Raw genomic sequence first — 18,082 nt, forward strand, 5'->3', positions numbered from 1 at the left:
TCTCCATCTACAAATTTGATATATTTACCTGGGATTTGTGAAACATCTGCAAATTAATAGCTTTAACTTCTTCCAGCTGTTGGCGAAGAGCAACCAAAGTGTCTTGTTTTTCATGAGTATCTTTTTCTAGAAGTTTCATGGCAATTTCCATTTCTATTTTCATTCCGATCTGCAGCTCCAATTCTTTTTCTAGTTCCTTAGAAGGAGATGTCCTAGTTATTGCTTTGCAGGGCAGGCATCACATAAAAGAAATGTCTAAAGTGCTAAACCTACATAAAACTTGTCTGTATATTATGTCCAAGGAATAATGTTGAGCTATATGTAGAGAGACATAGAAATCACAGTGAGTAAGTTAGTAAGAATGGTAAGAAGGAAAGCAGCACACAGCATATACTAGCTCTCTCAGCATTCTGCTTCTTTATTTTATTTGAAGTCCTGCTCCAGAAGGTAGAACTGAGTGTTTAAGTCAATCTTCTCCATTCTGAGTATTTCTTGTCAGTTAGGGACTGGCTAAAGGAGCTCAGAGTCTGACATGAAGCAAAGGGCTCTTAATCCACCAATCCATAACTGCGGAGAGAATGCTCCACCTGAGAGGTGACTGTTATAAGTCACAACAATGCAAGACTGAGAAGAAAGAGACAGTTGCTTTTTTGCGTTGACAATTTAAAAAATTGTTAAGAATATAGTATTCATGGTAACAGTTTACCTACCAGCTATATTGGTACAACAAACAAGAGAAGAGGACTTCATTCTTAACTTTCCACAGGCCCTATGTTTTGTTTTCTTTATGGACTCTTGCTGTCCACCTATTTGAGCTACTGTGAGAAAGAGGCTTGAAAATCCACTGTGCAGCATGGAGCCTGGATTCAAGCAACTACTGCATTTTCTGTATTACATGCTTATAACGTTATGGCACTAAACAAACATGAAAAACTAGTGTCTTCCATTTGTCCTCCACCGTGAAGTATCCTCACCATCCTAATTCTTCTTTCCTCTTTCAACTGCTTCCAGACATCACTGTACATTTCATCCAGACCTTGACGTGACTGTTTATAGGTATCCAGTTCAATTTTTGTATCCTGTATTGTTACCTACATGAAACATTAGGAAAAAGTTGTTTTTGAAGTTTGCATGTAATTTGGGTTATGGGATATAAAATAATGCATTTCTATTCATTCTTTTAATATAAAATTATTTCCTGTCATTGCACAGAATTGATCTTATATCTAATAAGATGGTCAATATTAAAATGAATTCTCAAAAATAAATATTAATGCTGAGGTTTTTAAGTGTACAGTGCTTTTGAGGATACTTCATTCCTTTTAAAAAAACATCTGTAGTCTACAATCTGAAGACAGGGTTTCATTATATTGTACACTATGGTGCTAACTTTCTTTTTAAAATGTGTATCAAGTGAAAAGCAAATTTTAAACAGAGGGAACATGTTCAATACCAATATGCTGTGTGTGTGTACAAACAAGGTTAGCACTCAAATTAAAATTGTTTTATAATACTGAAGCTAATTGATCAGAGGATGGCCTGTCTTAAATATTTCCCATATTCTAGAATTTGATGTCTAACCTCCACACTCTTTTCACTCCGTTCACGAATTAATTCATTTTGATGTTTTAACTGTTGCTGTTCTTCTTGAAGTGAACCAATCCGATCAGTTGCTGCTGCAAGCTGGTTAAAGAAAAGAGTAAGACTATAGTGATTAAACACAGACAAGGGTGTAGCATCTGGATGAGCTTTAAACATACCATTTAGAATATTGTTAGAAATAACTCTTAGCTGTATTAGGAAACATCCTGTATTAAGTAAAATATACTAGTCACAGCTAATCTTTAAAATAATCATTATGGGACTAGATAATCTGGTGAGTTACCACATTAGCCTCTCACCTTGAAATACCAGTTTGAATTCTGGTATAGATCATAGGTGAGTTGCATTGTTTTATTAAAGATAGTTTTGAGATGTGCAAGGATGGGACTATCATGTGTTTTGTCAACATAACTGTCCTTAGGATGCTCACAAGTGAAATGTAAGGCACACTGCAGATTAGATTCAACATGCTTTGAATGGATGACAGTGTTGTCACTAAGTGACATCTCCAGCACGGGTAGAGGCTGGACTTTGCAGAATGCAGTTAGAAGTGTAAAATCACACCCAGAAAATTTAAAGTAATCTGCATAGGTGCAGTACAGTAAATAGGATGGGCATCCTATTCTTATTTGCAAATGTTTCTTTGCTTGAAAGCTGAAGTGTGACTCCTCCTTACAACTTCCCCTCCCCCCCCCCCATCTACTGTTTCATTTTTTGCTTTAGTCTTTCCTCTCTGTTTCAGATGGGAAATGAGAGCATGTTCTGGGGAGAGATGTCCTGCTGACATGATAAAAGAGGCAAATATTCTGAGGAGGAAGTGGGATGAGGTATTTAATGCCTCCTCATTATTGAGCTAGTTTGATTTTTTGTTTTGTTTTGTTTAGAAAAAAAAACTATAAAAACACTTAATCGGACATCAGAGTCTGCAGATATCTTGAAATTACTGGTATAACGAGGAGTCTTCTGCCAACACCTCATCTACCCACCAAAGCTTTCTAGATTTTTAGACCACATTTATCACCATGGTATTGTATGTGGGAAAGCTTTCACAGTGCTCTGAATCAACTCAGTCCAATTAGTCCCTACATTTCACAAGCATGGAACTCACTGTAGATTTGGGGTGAAATCCTGGCCCAACTGAAATAAATAGCAAAACTCCCCTTTCCTTTTTAGGGATGTAACAATTAAACTCTGTTAACTGTATAACACGTTTGTATTTTAAAAAGGTAAAGTTAGCCACAAACCTCTTCCTGGAGTTTTGAATTAGTCTTTTCTAAACAGTCTATCTTGCTCTGTAGATCACCAACTGTGCAACTGCAGCAAAAGATTACATTTGGCTTTAAATAAAAGGAGTGCCAAATGTTCAGTTTTTATTAATCCTCACAATTATATTTTTGTAACAGTCTCCTATGAACAGCAACTAGGGGATGGAAAGGCAAAAGTTCAAGCTAGTATATAGCCCCTAGGTGAGCCAACTACTTCTTTCATAAGGGGGAGTGGAGGGGGGGGAGAGAAGAGAAAATTTATCATCTTGGTCTACTTGCAAAGACATACATTTGAAAAATCAATACTCTCCTACAATTAGCATACTGTATTCATTTCTCAGGCCCACTTCTGAGCTGTGTGCTCGGAGTTTATGGTGGCCTTGAATGCTCTGCTGCAGATCTACTTGGGTTCCAGCTCCTTTATGTATCTAGAGCTGGGAAAAGGGTCCAGAATTTGGGTCTGAGTTTGTAAAGAATCATAAAAGCCTTACAAAACCCTAACATTTTCCAGGTCAAAGAGTGTCTTTTCTGCTATTTTAAATATTGAAGGCCTCTCGTACCTTACATTAGTAAGTTGTTTTATTTACTTTGGTATTTTTCCAGTTCAGCACCACATACAATATTATGTCAAAATCCAGATCATCTGGTAATACAAGATCAACCCCATTAAGAAGCTAAATAAAACCAGTACTTTGTAACTTAGGATCTGAGTCTATAGTTACAAATTTATCCATAGGTTATCAGCAGATAATGGAACATCCAGGGGGAAAAGTACACACTCTGATTAGACCAATATTGATATAAGAGTAATCTCATTATCTAAAGAAGGTAACTTCAAGTTGCAATAGAAAACAAATAATTAACTTTTAATTATGGTGGAGGAGATCTCCAGTGGTAACCAAAGAACTGGTGACCCAGTGATAGAGGTTATGTACCCAGAAGAAGAATTTAGGGCTATCCTCTGTGAAGCCAATCCAGCAAAGCACTCAAAAAACAGACTAGCTTTAAACATGATGAGTAGCCACATTCAGCTTTCTCCCATAGATTTAGTTGGATCAAGGACTACTGCCTTGCCTCAAAGTAAGTCTCTGATAACAGAGCTATTTGTCAGAGTTCTACTGCTGATAGAATCCCAAGGTTGGTTTGTAATCCTTGGTATAGCCAGAAAAATTTAATACTTCTCAGCTGATTTTGAAGAGCTGCAAAGTGCTATAATTAAAATGCAGAGAAACTACTGGGTTTCCTCTCCAGTCTAGCCATGGAGCTCAGTTCACATTCCTACAAGTATTCTCACTCATCCTAGCATTTATTTCTGACATCTAGAACATCTTTTGTAAAAGAAAATCAGTTGTCATTTTAGATTTGAATCAGATCTTTAAGTTCGGTATCGTCTGTTTATGTGAAATCTTTCAGGAAAGAGTCAAGTCTTTTAGTCAGTATTTTAACTATCTTCTGCACCATTACTTAGATTAATTCCATTTTAGGAATGACTGACATAAAAGCTTTTTTGCTCAGTCATTGAAGTTGCACATAAACATAGGGTGCAGATTAAAGACTAATTACTGGTATAGGTGTGGCTGGCATAAGATAAGAATGTTTAAGTTTTGTTTAAACAAGTGTAAACTAGTCATGCTAGAAAAAAAACATTTGAAACCAAGAGGCACAGTTACAAAACAAACTATTAAAAGATTCCTTTAGTGTTTTGTCAAGGTTAGAATAAGAAAAATAAAAAAGTGTTAAACATTCAAATAAAGTTATAAATAAAAACACATATGTAGACATTGAACAAATGACAGATTATAGGTTTTTAACAATAAGATAAGCAAATATGCCTGTAAAATGGCAAAAAATATAAACACACCAATTTTTTTTTCCCCCTTAGTTAACCTTATAAAACACATATCATCCAAGAACTCACACACCAGATACAAAATGTCTTAGATCCTTCCTATGCATTTTAATTTAAAATCACTGCTAAGATTATAATGAGTGCCATGATATCTTTGGAAATAGAATATGATATATAATTCTGAATCTTCACTTTTACAGAAGTTGTTATATTTTCTGAATACAAAATTTTAGGCAACACTTAGGTTCCTCTTCTTAAAGAGACAAATCGGTAATTTGAAACTTCCTAAAAATCCAAGAGGAACATGTATTTGAATTAAGTGTGTATTCATATTTTGAACGTTACCTTTTCATCCTTCTTAGGAGAAGAGTTAGGCTATGATCTAAAACACTAGCATGTTCTCAGAATTGGAAGCTAAAGAAGGTAAAGACATTCTGCAATAAAAAGCTCTGATTTTAATATAAATAAAGATTACTACTATTTGCACTAAATTCTATCAACTGTAGAATAATTTTTTTTTTTTTATACAATAGAGAGGAAGGAAAATATTAAAGCTAATAAACTCACCATATGGAGTTGTAAATTATGTAAATTATAAGTCAATAGTACTAAACTGTAAACTGTTTTGTTTAACTAACAGATTGAAGTTATACTACAAAGTTATTTTCCCAGGAAAGATTCTCTTGAGCCTCCTACACCAATTTATATTGCTTTTATTTTGAGACTGGTGAATGCTAACTACAAAGCTGTAAGAGACTTGCTCTTATGTTTAAGTATCCAAAGCAGAAGAAGAAGAGGCGGGGTGGGGGGGGAAAAAAAGATTATGCAACTGATGAAAAATTAGTTTCCTTTGGAAATCCACATATTGTGAAAAAAAATCATCATTTAGTATATGAATTTGTGAGCAAATTCTACAAAGTTACAGGAAAGGCACAAAAAAAAAATCACAGTGGAAAAGTAAAAACAGAATGAATATTTTTGCATTCAAAGCCAAATCTTACCTTAGATGACGGTTAAGTTCTTCCACATAATGCTTCTGGTCAAGCACAGCAGTAATTCCTGCATCTCTAATTTTTAAACATTAAGAAATTTAAAAAAGTCTATTCATTAAGTGTTAGTCTGTACTAGACATGGCATCTCCATGCCTCTCCCATATGATTAAATAAGAGGGGCATCAGGTTAAGAATCTCTGTAGTAGACTTCAAAATTACTTTGCCAGTGCATTTAAGATAAACCATGTCATACTACTGATGAAAGACAGAAGTGTGAAAAGGTATAGGAGCAGCACTATAAGCCAAAAAAACATAAGCAAGGATAAAGGAAAGGGGGAAATAAAATAAAATAAATAAATAAACAAACAAACCTCACCAGGACATGGAAACAGTAGGAATGCCATCAGAAATTTTAAAAAGGATAGGAATTACTTACCAAACAAACACACAGAGCAAGTTTTATAGGGCAAAATTAGAGATGCTGATGCTAACAAGGCCACAGTGACAATGAGAGATTTCAGTTAACCTGACATACTGGAGCAAAGTCAGAAAAGTAAACAAAGGACTAGGGCATCTAAGTGTGTAACAGATGATGCCTTTATAATTCAAACTGTAACAGACAACTAGGCAAACTTCAATTTAATCTTAAGGAAAGTAAAAATAGACAATATTTTGGGCATAGCATTTGATATTCTAAGGGGGCAAAAGAGAAAAATGAAGGACTCATTCTAAGGATGTGAAGTCATAGCAGCTGTTAAAAGACACTGTCAACTTAAAATCTAGTCAGTTTAAAAAAAAAAGTGGCTTCAGATACAGCACCTGCCCTGAGTCCACATAGACCATTTTTATGATTTTACATTGACTTTTTCTATTTTTGGAAATGTGTCTCCTCTGTTCACCTATGAGAAAAGTCCCATGTAGAGCAGGTGAAAATGAAAATACAAGGTGAAGTAAACAACCAACAAACGTGGAAAAATATTTTTTCCACCAATATTTTACTTACAGTAATTATGGTGCTGCTTTTTCATGAATTAGATGTTAAAAATGTTCAGAAAGAAGTATCTTTTATTGGACCAATTTCTGTTGCTGAAAGAAACAAGCTTTCAAATTCCACAGAATTCTTCTTCAGATCTGCGGGGCTCGAAAGCTTGTCTTTTTCCCCGTAAGAAATTGGTCCAATAAAGTATTATCTCACAAACCTTGTCTCTTTCATATCATAGGACCCACATGGCTACAGCAACAGTGTAAACAGAAAGAAGTAGACAGCTTCCTTTGAATGCCCCCACCCACGCACCCAGAGCAGCAAAAGCCACACCCTTTGTATCCACCCTCCAAAGAATGTCACTGAGGCAATCTGATGTTCCCTTATTAAGGAATTTAGTGCACTGAACGCCTGCAAAATCAGATCATACTAGTTTAAGGACTGGGGGGGGCCCAAGCTCAGGACATGAACTCTGATCTAATTAGAGATGTCTCCAACACTTATGCACGCCAAGGGACTACTAACATTTGACAGTTTCATATTCTCAGTTTTCTATTAAAACAAAGAGTAATTAAGAAAGGATAGTTCATCATCATACATACTGTTTGCTATCATCACTGTTCTGTATATCCTTAAGGTATAAGGAAAAATCAATCACTCCAACCTGATAAAAACAATTTAAAAAGTTAACATCTCTACAATAGAAGTTAAAGTCTTTCAAGCAATAGCTGCTACCATTATATAAATTTCAATAATTTTTTTTAAAACACATTTAATGTTAAGTTTAGAAATACAGTTCTTATACACCGAAGCAAAATAAGGTTGCCTTTTTATTTTAAAAATATGATCAAAATGAAAACTAATTATATAACGGATATTGTTCAATCTATCTTTGTCTACACTAGGAAATGGAATATTGCTGACATTTACTTTCAGCAATAATCCCCTTGAATAGGTACTGAAAAAGTATTTAAGTGCTGCATAGACAGGGCAATAGTTTCCAGTACTGATTCAGAAAGTATGACAAACTCGTATATGGCAGTGAGCAAGTCTTAACCACACTTTCTGAAATTGTGCTGAAAAAGGTCTGTCCATTCTGCACTAGCATTTAAATAATTTTCAATATATATTTGATACCATCTTTAATAAGAGGTCAGTTTCCTAGTGTACGCTGCGTGTTTTGTGAATTTCAGTATTGCGCTCTGTAATGGAATTTATTTCCAGTGAATTTAGTTTGATTTCTCTGTAATAATTCCATACCTGTCTTGTATTTATCAGTAACCCTGGGTCACATGAAGTTTTATCAGAGTTTTTAATTTTTATTGCATCACTAACCTATACTATAGCATCACTAACCCAACTATAATTAGCATTCAGCTGCGGTTTACCTAAGATTAGATACAACTCAATGGTAACAAACTTCCTTTTGGGCTGAAAGCAGGACATGAACTCAAGCTGGGAGTAATTTAAAAAAAACAAACCCTAAAGCTGAATTCATTTGCTGGCTGTAAATAAAACAAATTCAACTACTAGAATTTCTATGAAAGGCAACACAGGGACAGTAGGTACAGTGCTGTCATTAAAATGTCAGACTACTTTTCACAAAAGCGTATATTTAAATAGTTAGCTTTCATTGTTTATTGTCTGTGTGCTCCATTTCTCATAAAGTCTTCAAAGGTCCGCCTGCGACATAATGCGTCAGACAGCATAAACTCAAACAGTGAACCATGTTTGCAAATTACAGCACCAATTCAAAGTTCTTATGCATGTGCTTAAGTGTAATGGGACCTAAGCACGTGCTGAAGTGCGTTGCTGAGTCAGAGCCTTTTGAGATTTGTTTTCTATTTTAAAGCCTAATTCTCACCTGGGAATCCAAATCTTCTCCTTTCAAGCAAAGGTTCGCATCAAGAACATTCAGTCCCACCAGCAGACCTACAATCACTGCTCCTTCCTCCTCCATCATCAATGCATCAGGTTCATAAAATTCACTAAAAGAAATAATTTGAGGAAATTCTCACACATCATAGTTTCAAAACCAGCAATATCAGAAGTTCCATTTAACAGAAGTGTTACATTGTGGTATTATAGCCCTAGATAAAGGGTAGAGTGTAAAATGATCCTCTCCTTATCATATAATACAAGAATGAGAGTAGAACTTGAAACTGAAAGGCAATAAATGCACAACCCCTAACAGGAAATATTCATTTGCTTAAGCATACAGTCAACTTGTGAAATTCACTGCCATTGTTACCAAAAAAAAGGTGGGGTGTTTTTGGGTTTTTTTTATGTGAACAGTTAGATTCACAACCACTAGCATTTGTAGCAATGTAAGGTTTCGTGTGAACATTAAAACAATCACAGAACAGTATTCAAGGGCTACAGGAGTACCAAGCCCCTATCTAAATCAAAGATAACAGAGAATTACAATCTCGGTTTAAAGAAAGATTGTCCTTTAAGATAAAGATTATGCTAAATAAATGCTCAACTGCCCATTGTATTTAGAATAAGATTTTGTATCTTTTGTTTCAGTAGTACTCAGAGCATTGGTATTAAGTAACTAATTTTACCAATGTATACCAAACCATATTAGGGGATGTTGTATGTCATACTTTGTTTGCTGAACAATAATTTCCAATAGTATCAGAATCAAAATAGTTCTATGGAATTTCTTGCATTCTCTGTCAGATTACCAGACAGGATTTCGAAGAACTACAATAGCTTCCTCTTACAAACATTCAGCGGTACTACATTCTCCTTAAGTCTTGAATGGCAACCTTCCCTGCTTTTTCAAGTCACTGACTCACAATTTATTCATTCCATGATTTTATTTAATTCAATCTTGATAGGGCCAATGAAGTTGAAAAAGAACACTCAATTAATTAATAAGCTATATGCAATTTCTGCTCATTTACATTCAGAGAACACTGTCCAGCACTTTAAAAATTTAAACTATAACCTCATCCATTGTTTTACTTCCTTAGAAGCATAAAAATGAAAGACAAAAAAGATATATTTCTCAAAACCAAAATGCACAGACGTTTCACTTTTCTATATGTAAGTGATGTATTGTCATCAAAATAATACAAATTGGGTGTATAGTTACCTTAATAGATTTTTGTGGTCCAAGAGTACTTTCAAGTAATCTGCCAGTTTCTTTTGCATGAGTGCAAGATAAAGCCAAGCCCTTCCTCTTCCTACTGCTGTCCTAAAATGTAATACAAAAAAAAAAAAAAAAATTATCAAAATCTCAATAAATCAAGATTTTAAAAGCAATTTTAAAACTGTATTTCTGCAATTCAGTATTATAAACAAACATTCCCTAAAAATAAAGATGATACCAAGTTGGAGGTAATAATGTATTAAATTAGCACAAAAGCCCATGAAGAAAATTAAGGGAAAATAAAAGTGTATTAAATAAATCAAGTATTTAACTGGATGGAAAGCATCTAGTCAAATTAGGCCCAAAACGTGCAAGTTTTTACTATGTTTTAGACTAAAAGAAAAATTCCCATTATTATTAATTCCAAAGAAAAAAGTCTTTTAAATATGAATATTCTTCTGTAACCCAACCACTGCAGCATTCTGTTAGAGTTCAAGAACCTAGAGGTGAAGCCAATCTATTTTCATAATCCAAAAATAAAGCAAGAAAGTAGACAAACTGTATTGAAAATTATTTTAAAATTCTCTTGTTTTTAATAGTTTAAAGGTTACTTGTAAGACAGGTAAAGAATTTTTAAAATATATATATATTTTTTAAGCTGACAAGTTCTTTTGAAGGTTGTGGTGAAGATACAAAAAAGTTGAAAAATTATGTCATGAAAGACATGAAGAGCTTGTGCTGCAGTTATACATGGTATCCTCTGGCTCAAAGAATGAGATCTCCCCAGCTGAGAGAGAAAGACTATAGGAGGAATTTTGCTCCATCAGTATAAGTTGTTATACTACCCCAGCCTTCAACTCACTTCAACTCTGGCAGGTTTTTAACACTAGTTGCTATATCTGATGCTTCTGGACAAAGTTTCTCCACCAGCTCCAAAGGACCAAAAAATGACTTATTCTGTCCAATAAAACTCTTCTTGGCTATAGGGGAAGAAATACAGTGGTGTCAATAAGCAAGAAAATGACAAACTTCCTATTTCAACTCCACAATTACAAATGGTACAGAAAGAGACTCTTAAAATGTACTCCATCTTACAGGATCTCAGTATGTACAAGGCGGCCATTGCTCAGTCAGGAAATGACAGACCCGATACAGAGCATATCAGAATGTAAACAGATAATGCAGTTGATCTTAGCTGTACCCCAATATTTCTCTACATAATTTTGCTGATAAAATATTAATATTTTACATTGTAATAGGGTTTGAAACCACACTAAGGCAAATCTGAATGGATTTCTGCAGCTTCTTAACATTTCTACGATTTCAGCCAAAGTCATTCAAGAACTATGGTGCTCACCTTTCAGCCCATGCTTGAGACAGTGCTCCATCACCACAAAGAACTGTTGCAAAGGAGGAAAGTCAGAATCCAGAGTCCTACCCAGGCTCAGGGCTGACTGGATCAAGACTTTGATACTGAGCTTCATCATATTCATCAGGTTTGAACGCTCTTCCATTGTGTGGCATTTAACAGCTAAAACGTTTTAGGGAAAAAAACCAAAAAACAATGAAATCATACAGGCTTGTTTGTCCTTAAGATAACATAGAGAAGGGTAGTACCCAGGTATAGTTTTCAGCCTTAGCTTCCCCAAGGCCTTAATGTGTGACACTATATTTTAAAATATGTTGGACACAAAAACATAAGGCACAGCAGAAAGAAAAATGTATTCACAGGAAGAATATCAAAGTGATCAGAGGTTCGTTCAGTTGCCATGTGTGGAGTATTGTGTGATTTCAGGTTCAAGTATCAACATCAGATTCAAATTTACAATTAAAAATGGTTAAGTAATAGCATGACTGTGTGCTATGTAGCCATAATTCGGCTCCAATGAGCAACACTTTGTAATTAGGTACAGAGGTAGATGGGTGACAGCAAGACTGAAGCGTGCTCCTGACACTGTCTTCAGATTCAGGCTGACTCTGTTACTCTGTCTAGACTGTTTGTCCTTTGATTCCTAATGCCCTAAGTCAGGGGTTCTCAAACCTGGTATTATTATATGGGGGGGAGTGGGGGTGGTTGCGAGTGGTCAGCCCTGGCACATGCCAATAAGGGTGGCATGGCATGGGAGGAATGAGGGGGTCATCACAGCCTGAAATATTTTCAAAGCGGGTCCCAGAAAAAAAAGTTTGAAAACCCCTGCCCTAAACTATTGCAACAAGCAACATACATGCTGAAACTCCATCCTAATTCTTCATTCAGAATGGGGAACATTGTTGAATGTAATAACTTCATCCTATTTCCATCTCTCCCCCAGAGGGGTAGCTAGGGCTGGCTGTAAACACAAGCAAACAACTTGTGGCCCTGAAATTCTGATGACTCAAGCGAGATCTTCCAGTTGGTCTGAAGGGAAACCCCTTGCTCACGGGGAAACCTGTGATCTGGTTGCTTGGGTTCCCACAATTAATACCTGTCTAGTAAATTTAGGAGACAACAAAGCCAAGTGAAATAACTGGCACTCTGCCTAACTTGAAGGGGTCCCCTCCACAGCCTACTGCCTCCCCGGTGCCACTATGGGATTGCCTCTTGTCCTTCCGAAAGGGGAGTCTCTCTATGGCCTTCCGCCCCCTAGCACTATTCCCTCCACCCCCAGGGGAACCCCCATTATATCCCCTGGCCCCAACACTATTTCCCCCAAGTGGAACCCCCATATCTTCTCTTCCCTGGCACTTTGCCCCTTATGGGAATTCTCCCATTATATTGAGGGGCATTATATTTTCCCCATTACTTCGTTTCCCCCTCCCCCCCAACAAATGGGGGTTCCCCTGTGGCCTGCTTCCCCATCCCCATAGTCTCCTGTCCCCAAAGCCCCTAAGCAGACGGGTCACACGGGTGGCCCCAGACCAGGTACCCAAGATCTCCCCTCCCCCAGTTATCCCCACTGACTTCTCACCCACACCAGCAGCAGCGTTACCAGAGAAACAGCTCCCACCCACTCTCTCCGTATAGAGACCATTCAGGCCCGTGATTGGGTGACGGAGCCCCATCATTTATTCCCCCATACAAGCCAATCAGGTTGCAAGGCCCCACAGACACCGCCTCCAATTGGCTGCATGTTCAGACCGGCCTCTCGCCCGTTCCGATTGTGTGCGGAAGCCTTCGCTACCAGCCCACCTCGATCCTCATTGGCTCGAAAGAGAGGCACGAGAGGCCTGGTGGTAAACAGGGTAGACGAACTGTCAAGGGTAAACGCACACAACGAGCGCTCGTGCTCTCGCGAGGACTAGGGAACGAACGAACGAAGTCAAGACGAACGAGAGGAGAAGACAGAGACACGCGCGGCAGGGGCCGGCTGCCATCTTAGGCTGGGCGGCTACCTGGGTCCAGTGCGGGTGGGGGACGCCGCCTACTCCATGCCCGCCATTATCCCGCCTTTCCTTAGCCCGTGCGTGGGGGCGCTGCCTGCCGCCATCAACTCTTTTCTTTATCCAGTGGGGGGGAGGGGTTCTGCCTACCCCCCATCCCCTCATTAGACCCCGCCTTTATCCAGTGGGGGGACGGGGGACGCTGCCGATCCCATGACCCCCCCCCCATTAACCCGCCGTTTATCCAGTGTGTGGGGGCGCTTCTTATCCCAACCCCCATTAGTCCCCCCTTCCTTACCTAGTGGGGGAGGGGTGCTGCCTCTCCAACCCCTCATGAACACTCCTCTTCCTTAGCCAGTGGGAGGGGGATGCTGCCTACCCTATACCCCTCCATTAAGCCGCCCTTCTTTATCGGGGGGGCGCTGCATACCGTTACGTACTCCATTACCCCCCCTCCCCCCGATTCAGGTGGGAATGGTGCCTACCTGCCTCATCCCAGCTCCCACCAGTGATGCCCTCATTTCCAGGTGGGTGCAACTGATTATCTGTGACATGTTTCCCTCCCTCCCCAGCCACGAACACCCCTGATACCCTGTTCTCTCTATGCCAGACTCCTGATTTTGCCAAGAGATGCTGCTCACTACCTCCTTTTATATTCAGTGACACACCTGTTTTATGGGGCCCCTGCCAGCCACTAGCCCTTTCACAAGCAAGACACCAATACTGATGAGTGTTGCCAGCCACTGACACACACTAGCAGGCATTTCAAATGCAGGGAGAGAGCTGTCTGTCCCAGCCCATACCACATTAGGACAGACCTGATATCATCCATGGGTCAGCCTCTGGAAGTAGTGAGGCAACAGTCTCAGAGGACCACGTCTAAAAGGTAGAGGCCCAGTATTAATTATATACAGGGATACTCCTGACAGTGTGGAGAAAACAACATCATGTGGTACTGTGGGATAACAAACATCACAGTGGTAAGGATGATTGTTTATGCTGCACCTAAAATGCTCAGAGCTAAACACACACCTAAAAATAGAAAATTCAGTTAAGGTATCATCAACCTCCAGAGCCATCTCAGCTCACATGAAGAGCTATTATTAGTCTTATTGTTCTTGTCTGTTATTATTACCATTGAAATAATAGCACACACACATAAAGGAATCACAACATGCTCCCCACAGACAGCACAGTGCAGACATCAGGTTCCTCAGTATTACACAAACACACATGCTGAACTCTGATGTCAGATGTTGCAAGGTAACAGACTTCAGATATATATGATTAATCTTACTGAGATGGCAGGCAAAGTGTGTTTGAGTATGATTTTGAGGAATCGAATGCATGCATTGTGCCTGATTGCACAATAGAAGTGAAAAGAAAGTTGATTGGTGGAGGTGAGGAATCAATGACTTATTTTAGGTATTATGTTTCAGCAGTAATGCATTTAAATTGAGGTTCTTGGGATAGTTTCCAAGATCTTAGTTTGTATTGAAAGGAAATACATTTTTGTAAGTTAACTCTAAGGTCTGATCTACATCCAAAGTTGCATTGATTTAGCCAAAAGTGTAATTTTAAACAGATTTAGTTAAGGCGGTGCAACTTTGTGCATGGACACTCTTAAATAGATGTAAACCTGACATACTGGTTGAGTTGCACCTGTAATTTAATGCAAGCTAAACATACGTCAATTTTCAACTGATACAGAAGTGTCTGTGCTGGGGTTTGCATCAGTTTAAGTAAATCATTTTTTAAAATTATTTATATTCAACTGGTGCAACTTCTGTGTTTAGACAAGCCTCCAATTAATATTTGTATGTGTATATATATATGATAAAAAAATTACATTTAAAGGAACATTAAGATTGCAAAATCAAGCATTCACGAGCCAGGAAATGCCAGAAAAAAGGTTGCCTTAAGTTGACCCTCATGTGCACATGCATTGTGATACAGTCCAGTTACATGATCACACACTATTGTTTTCTCAGGACTCTTGCCTTTCTCAGTGCACAGGACAGATTGTGTTCTCTGAATGAGCAGCTATTCAATATTTTGTTTTATTATTGTGTGGTCTCATGCCTTGTTTACTGCACACCATTCAAACTCTGCTTTGAATACAGACTTAGTGTCCTCACAGGCATTTCTAGCATTCATCATTATAGTATTGGTAGGGTCAGATTAATACATAGGCAAACTAGGCCTAGATTCATGGGGGAGCCCAAAACGGGGTCAAATTTGACCGAGTGGCATTGGGACCTGGCATACAGGGTCAAAGTGCCAGTCAGATTTGGCCCAGCCATCTCTCTGTCATGATGGATGGGGCAGCCGGGCCACATCTGAGTGAATGACATTGGGACCCCATGTCACAATGCCACTCACTCAGATTGGGCCTGGCTGCTCACCATCATGGTGAGCAGTGCCCCAAGCAGCAGGAGGATGAGCAGCTGGTCCTAGCAAATCCACAGCATTGCCACCCAGACCATGGCAAGTGTATTGTACAGTTTATTGTTATTCATTATAAGGTAAGGGCCCAGAAGTATGTGTTTGCCTATGGCCCAGTGATGGGTTAATCTTGCCCTGAGTTTCAGAGTGCTTTACACACATTAGTGAATTTATACTCAAGATGAGGTGGTATTATTATCCCCATTATAAAGATGGGAAGCTGAGACCAAGAAAGAGTCCATTAATTTTGAAGCCCAATTTGAGATGCCTGATTTTTCACAATACTTAGGGTATGGTAGCATTTTATATATTCAAAGCACAGCTCCCATTGGCTTCAGTTGCAGCTGTGAGTGCTCAGCACTTCTGCAGATCAGATCCTAGCATCTCAAGTTGGACACCCAGAAAATGAGGAACACATAATTAGTGACCACCTGTGGAAAAAAATCTGATTGACGTGATTTGCCCAGCATCACATAGGACTCTGGCAGAAGCAGGAGTAGAATCTAGTCATCCAGGGCAACTTTCAATAGTCTTAACTATGAAAGCATCCTCACTCTTCTTGCAGTCCCTTCGCCATTCACTACACACCATCCAACTTCTGCAACAAATGAGGCAGGGGGCCTATAGACAACAGTCTCCTCACTGCACACAATCCTGATTCCTCCCTAGAACAGGTTCATTCTGTTTTGTGAACAAGGCACAGATCCTGCCAAGTCAGTCAGCCTCCCTGACTCCTCCCGCTAACTCCCAAAGTCTGGCTCTTGTACTCTTTGCATTAGATTCAGGCAGCTTCCTCCTCCTCTGCTTGGATGACAGCGTGGGGACACAGAGCATAGGGGAAACAGTCTTATGGTTCTCCACACCTGTGTTTGGCACCATAGCAGCCATGATGAGCAGTTAGAGGGAAAGTCCTTCCAGATCAGCCCCGCCAGCATGGACTAGAGCATATTCTGTGTAGATAGAATCTTTAGAGAATTTATCTGCCAAACTCTTACAAGTCTGTGAGCATGTGTGAACTGAGATTTTTCAAAGACTTATAATTGATCAAGTTTGGGTAGTTTTTCAGAGGGACAGCAAAAAGTATATCCCTGACATCAGAGTAATGTTTTGGCCAAATGTTGAGCTTTGCTCCAATGAATGGGAGTGCTTAGGGCATCTCAAATAATTGTAAGCTTTAAAAAAACAATAACAAACAAAACAAAAATCCCACAGACTATCAACCCCTGTTCCCCCACACCAGTCATGTTCTCAGAAATGGATGAACCATTTTTGCTTAACCCCCGGCCCCCATCCCAAGTGTGTCAGCCTGAGGCAGAGACCTGACATGGTAAATTTCAACCCAAATGGTTAAAGTTTGACAAAGCTATAAGCAACTGAAAACAATCTTATAATGGGAAGTGCTGAGTAACCTTAACTATAGGCAGTGCTATCAGCCCCACCTATAATATTTAAAGAGTGCCAGTTTGTATAGCACTGTAACAGACAGTGTACTAAAACAAACAGGTTCCTGCCTGGAGTGACTAACAGGAGTTGGCCCAATAAAAGATATTACCACATCCACCCTTGTCTCAAACTAAAAACATGCAGACAATAAGACACAGGGTAGTATAACTGCGTTATAATCAGAATGTATTATAGAATAATTTACATACACCACATATATTTTAGATGTACTTATGGACTAATAGTTTTCATTGGGTTTGCAGTTTTAAACTTGAGCGGTGTGTGTTATACTGTACAAGCAAAACAAAAAAAATCCAACTTAAAAGTATTCCCCCTCCGTTTAGTCTAACAAAAGCAGCCAGAACAGATTTTGCTTCAGTCTTTTGTAATATATCTTTGGGTTTAGTCAAAGTAAAAAGTTTCAGACCAACGTTTTTTAGAAAATTTGGAATGACTGAGAAAGAAGGGGTTTAAGATGAAAGTACATTGCCTTACAACAATGTAATGAAACAAAACCCACCGTGAGGCTGATGTCTATTACTGTACAATTATAAAATGTTAGTTAACGTTGGAGTTGAGTAACATACCAATAAACCTCTCTTTTTAGGACTTTGTAATTAAACCCAAATACATGTTGCAAGAGTAAATTTGACAATACTGTTCTTTGCACTTCTGAAGCATCAAAATATCTAGTCCATTGGCTCCTGCCCCTTCTGATCGAGCGATGAGTGGCTCCGGAACAGGCGCCAAATTGGTGTAAGTGAGAAACTCCATTGGCCCAAGGTCACTGAAGAACAAACCTAAATGCTCAGTAGTTACTACAGCAAATTAATTACTGTGCTTTCTATTTATTTGCATGTTCTAAATATCATCAGGATGGTATCAAACAGCAAACTATTTGCCTCACATCATGGCAATGGAATTCACCTCACACAATGAGCCAAGTAAGTAATTTGATGCAACTACAAAATACCCAGTCTACTAAACAAAACCAATTGTTATCAAAATACATAATTTACACAATTTAAGATCTACAGTAGGACT

At 38.5% G+C, this 18,082-nt stretch overlaps 1 protein-coding gene across 4 annotated transcripts in view; it reads right to left on the bottom strand.

The window, feature by feature from the left end:
• Positions 1 to 18,082, bottom strand: part of RUFY1 (RUN and FYVE domain containing 1) — a 39,581-nt gene that overhangs the window by 10,155 nt on the left and 11,344 nt on the right. For 2 of the 4 annotated variants that reach the window (XM_067566240.1, XM_067566239.1), the window contains exons 2-11: positions 11,148 to 11,321; positions 10,653 to 10,770; positions 9,794 to 9,895; positions 8,555 to 8,678; positions 7,293 to 7,354; positions 5,718 to 5,783; positions 2,847 to 2,916; positions 1,582 to 1,683; positions 975 to 1,091; positions 29 to 196 (exon numbers count right to left, since the gene is read on the bottom strand). In XM_067566240.1, coding sequence (XP_067422341.1) covers positions 29 to 196; positions 975 to 1,091; positions 1,582 to 1,683; positions 2,847 to 2,916; positions 5,718 to 5,783; positions 7,293 to 7,354; positions 8,555 to 8,678; positions 9,794 to 9,895; positions 10,653 to 10,770; positions 11,148 to 11,321 — 1,103 coding nt within the window. Of the gene's footprint in view, positions 1 to 28; positions 197 to 974; positions 1,092 to 1,581; positions 1,684 to 2,846; positions 2,917 to 5,717; positions 5,784 to 7,292; positions 7,355 to 8,554; positions 8,679 to 9,793; positions 9,896 to 10,652; positions 10,771 to 11,147; positions 11,322 to 12,731; positions 12,771 to 18,082 lie in introns of those variants that run through there. The other 2 variants (XM_067566241.1, XM_067566242.1) reach the window with 2 other exon arrangements.

This window comes from Emydura macquarii, unplaced genomic scaffold (genome assembly GCF_026122565.2).
Source record: "Emydura macquarii macquarii isolate MOO-44397 ecotype Brisbane River unplaced genomic scaffold, CSIRO-AGI_Emac_v2 contig_2768, whole genome shotgun sequence".
In the NCBI taxonomy this organism is placed as follows: domain Eukaryota; kingdom Metazoa; phylum Chordata; order Testudines; family Chelidae; genus Emydura; species Emydura macquarii.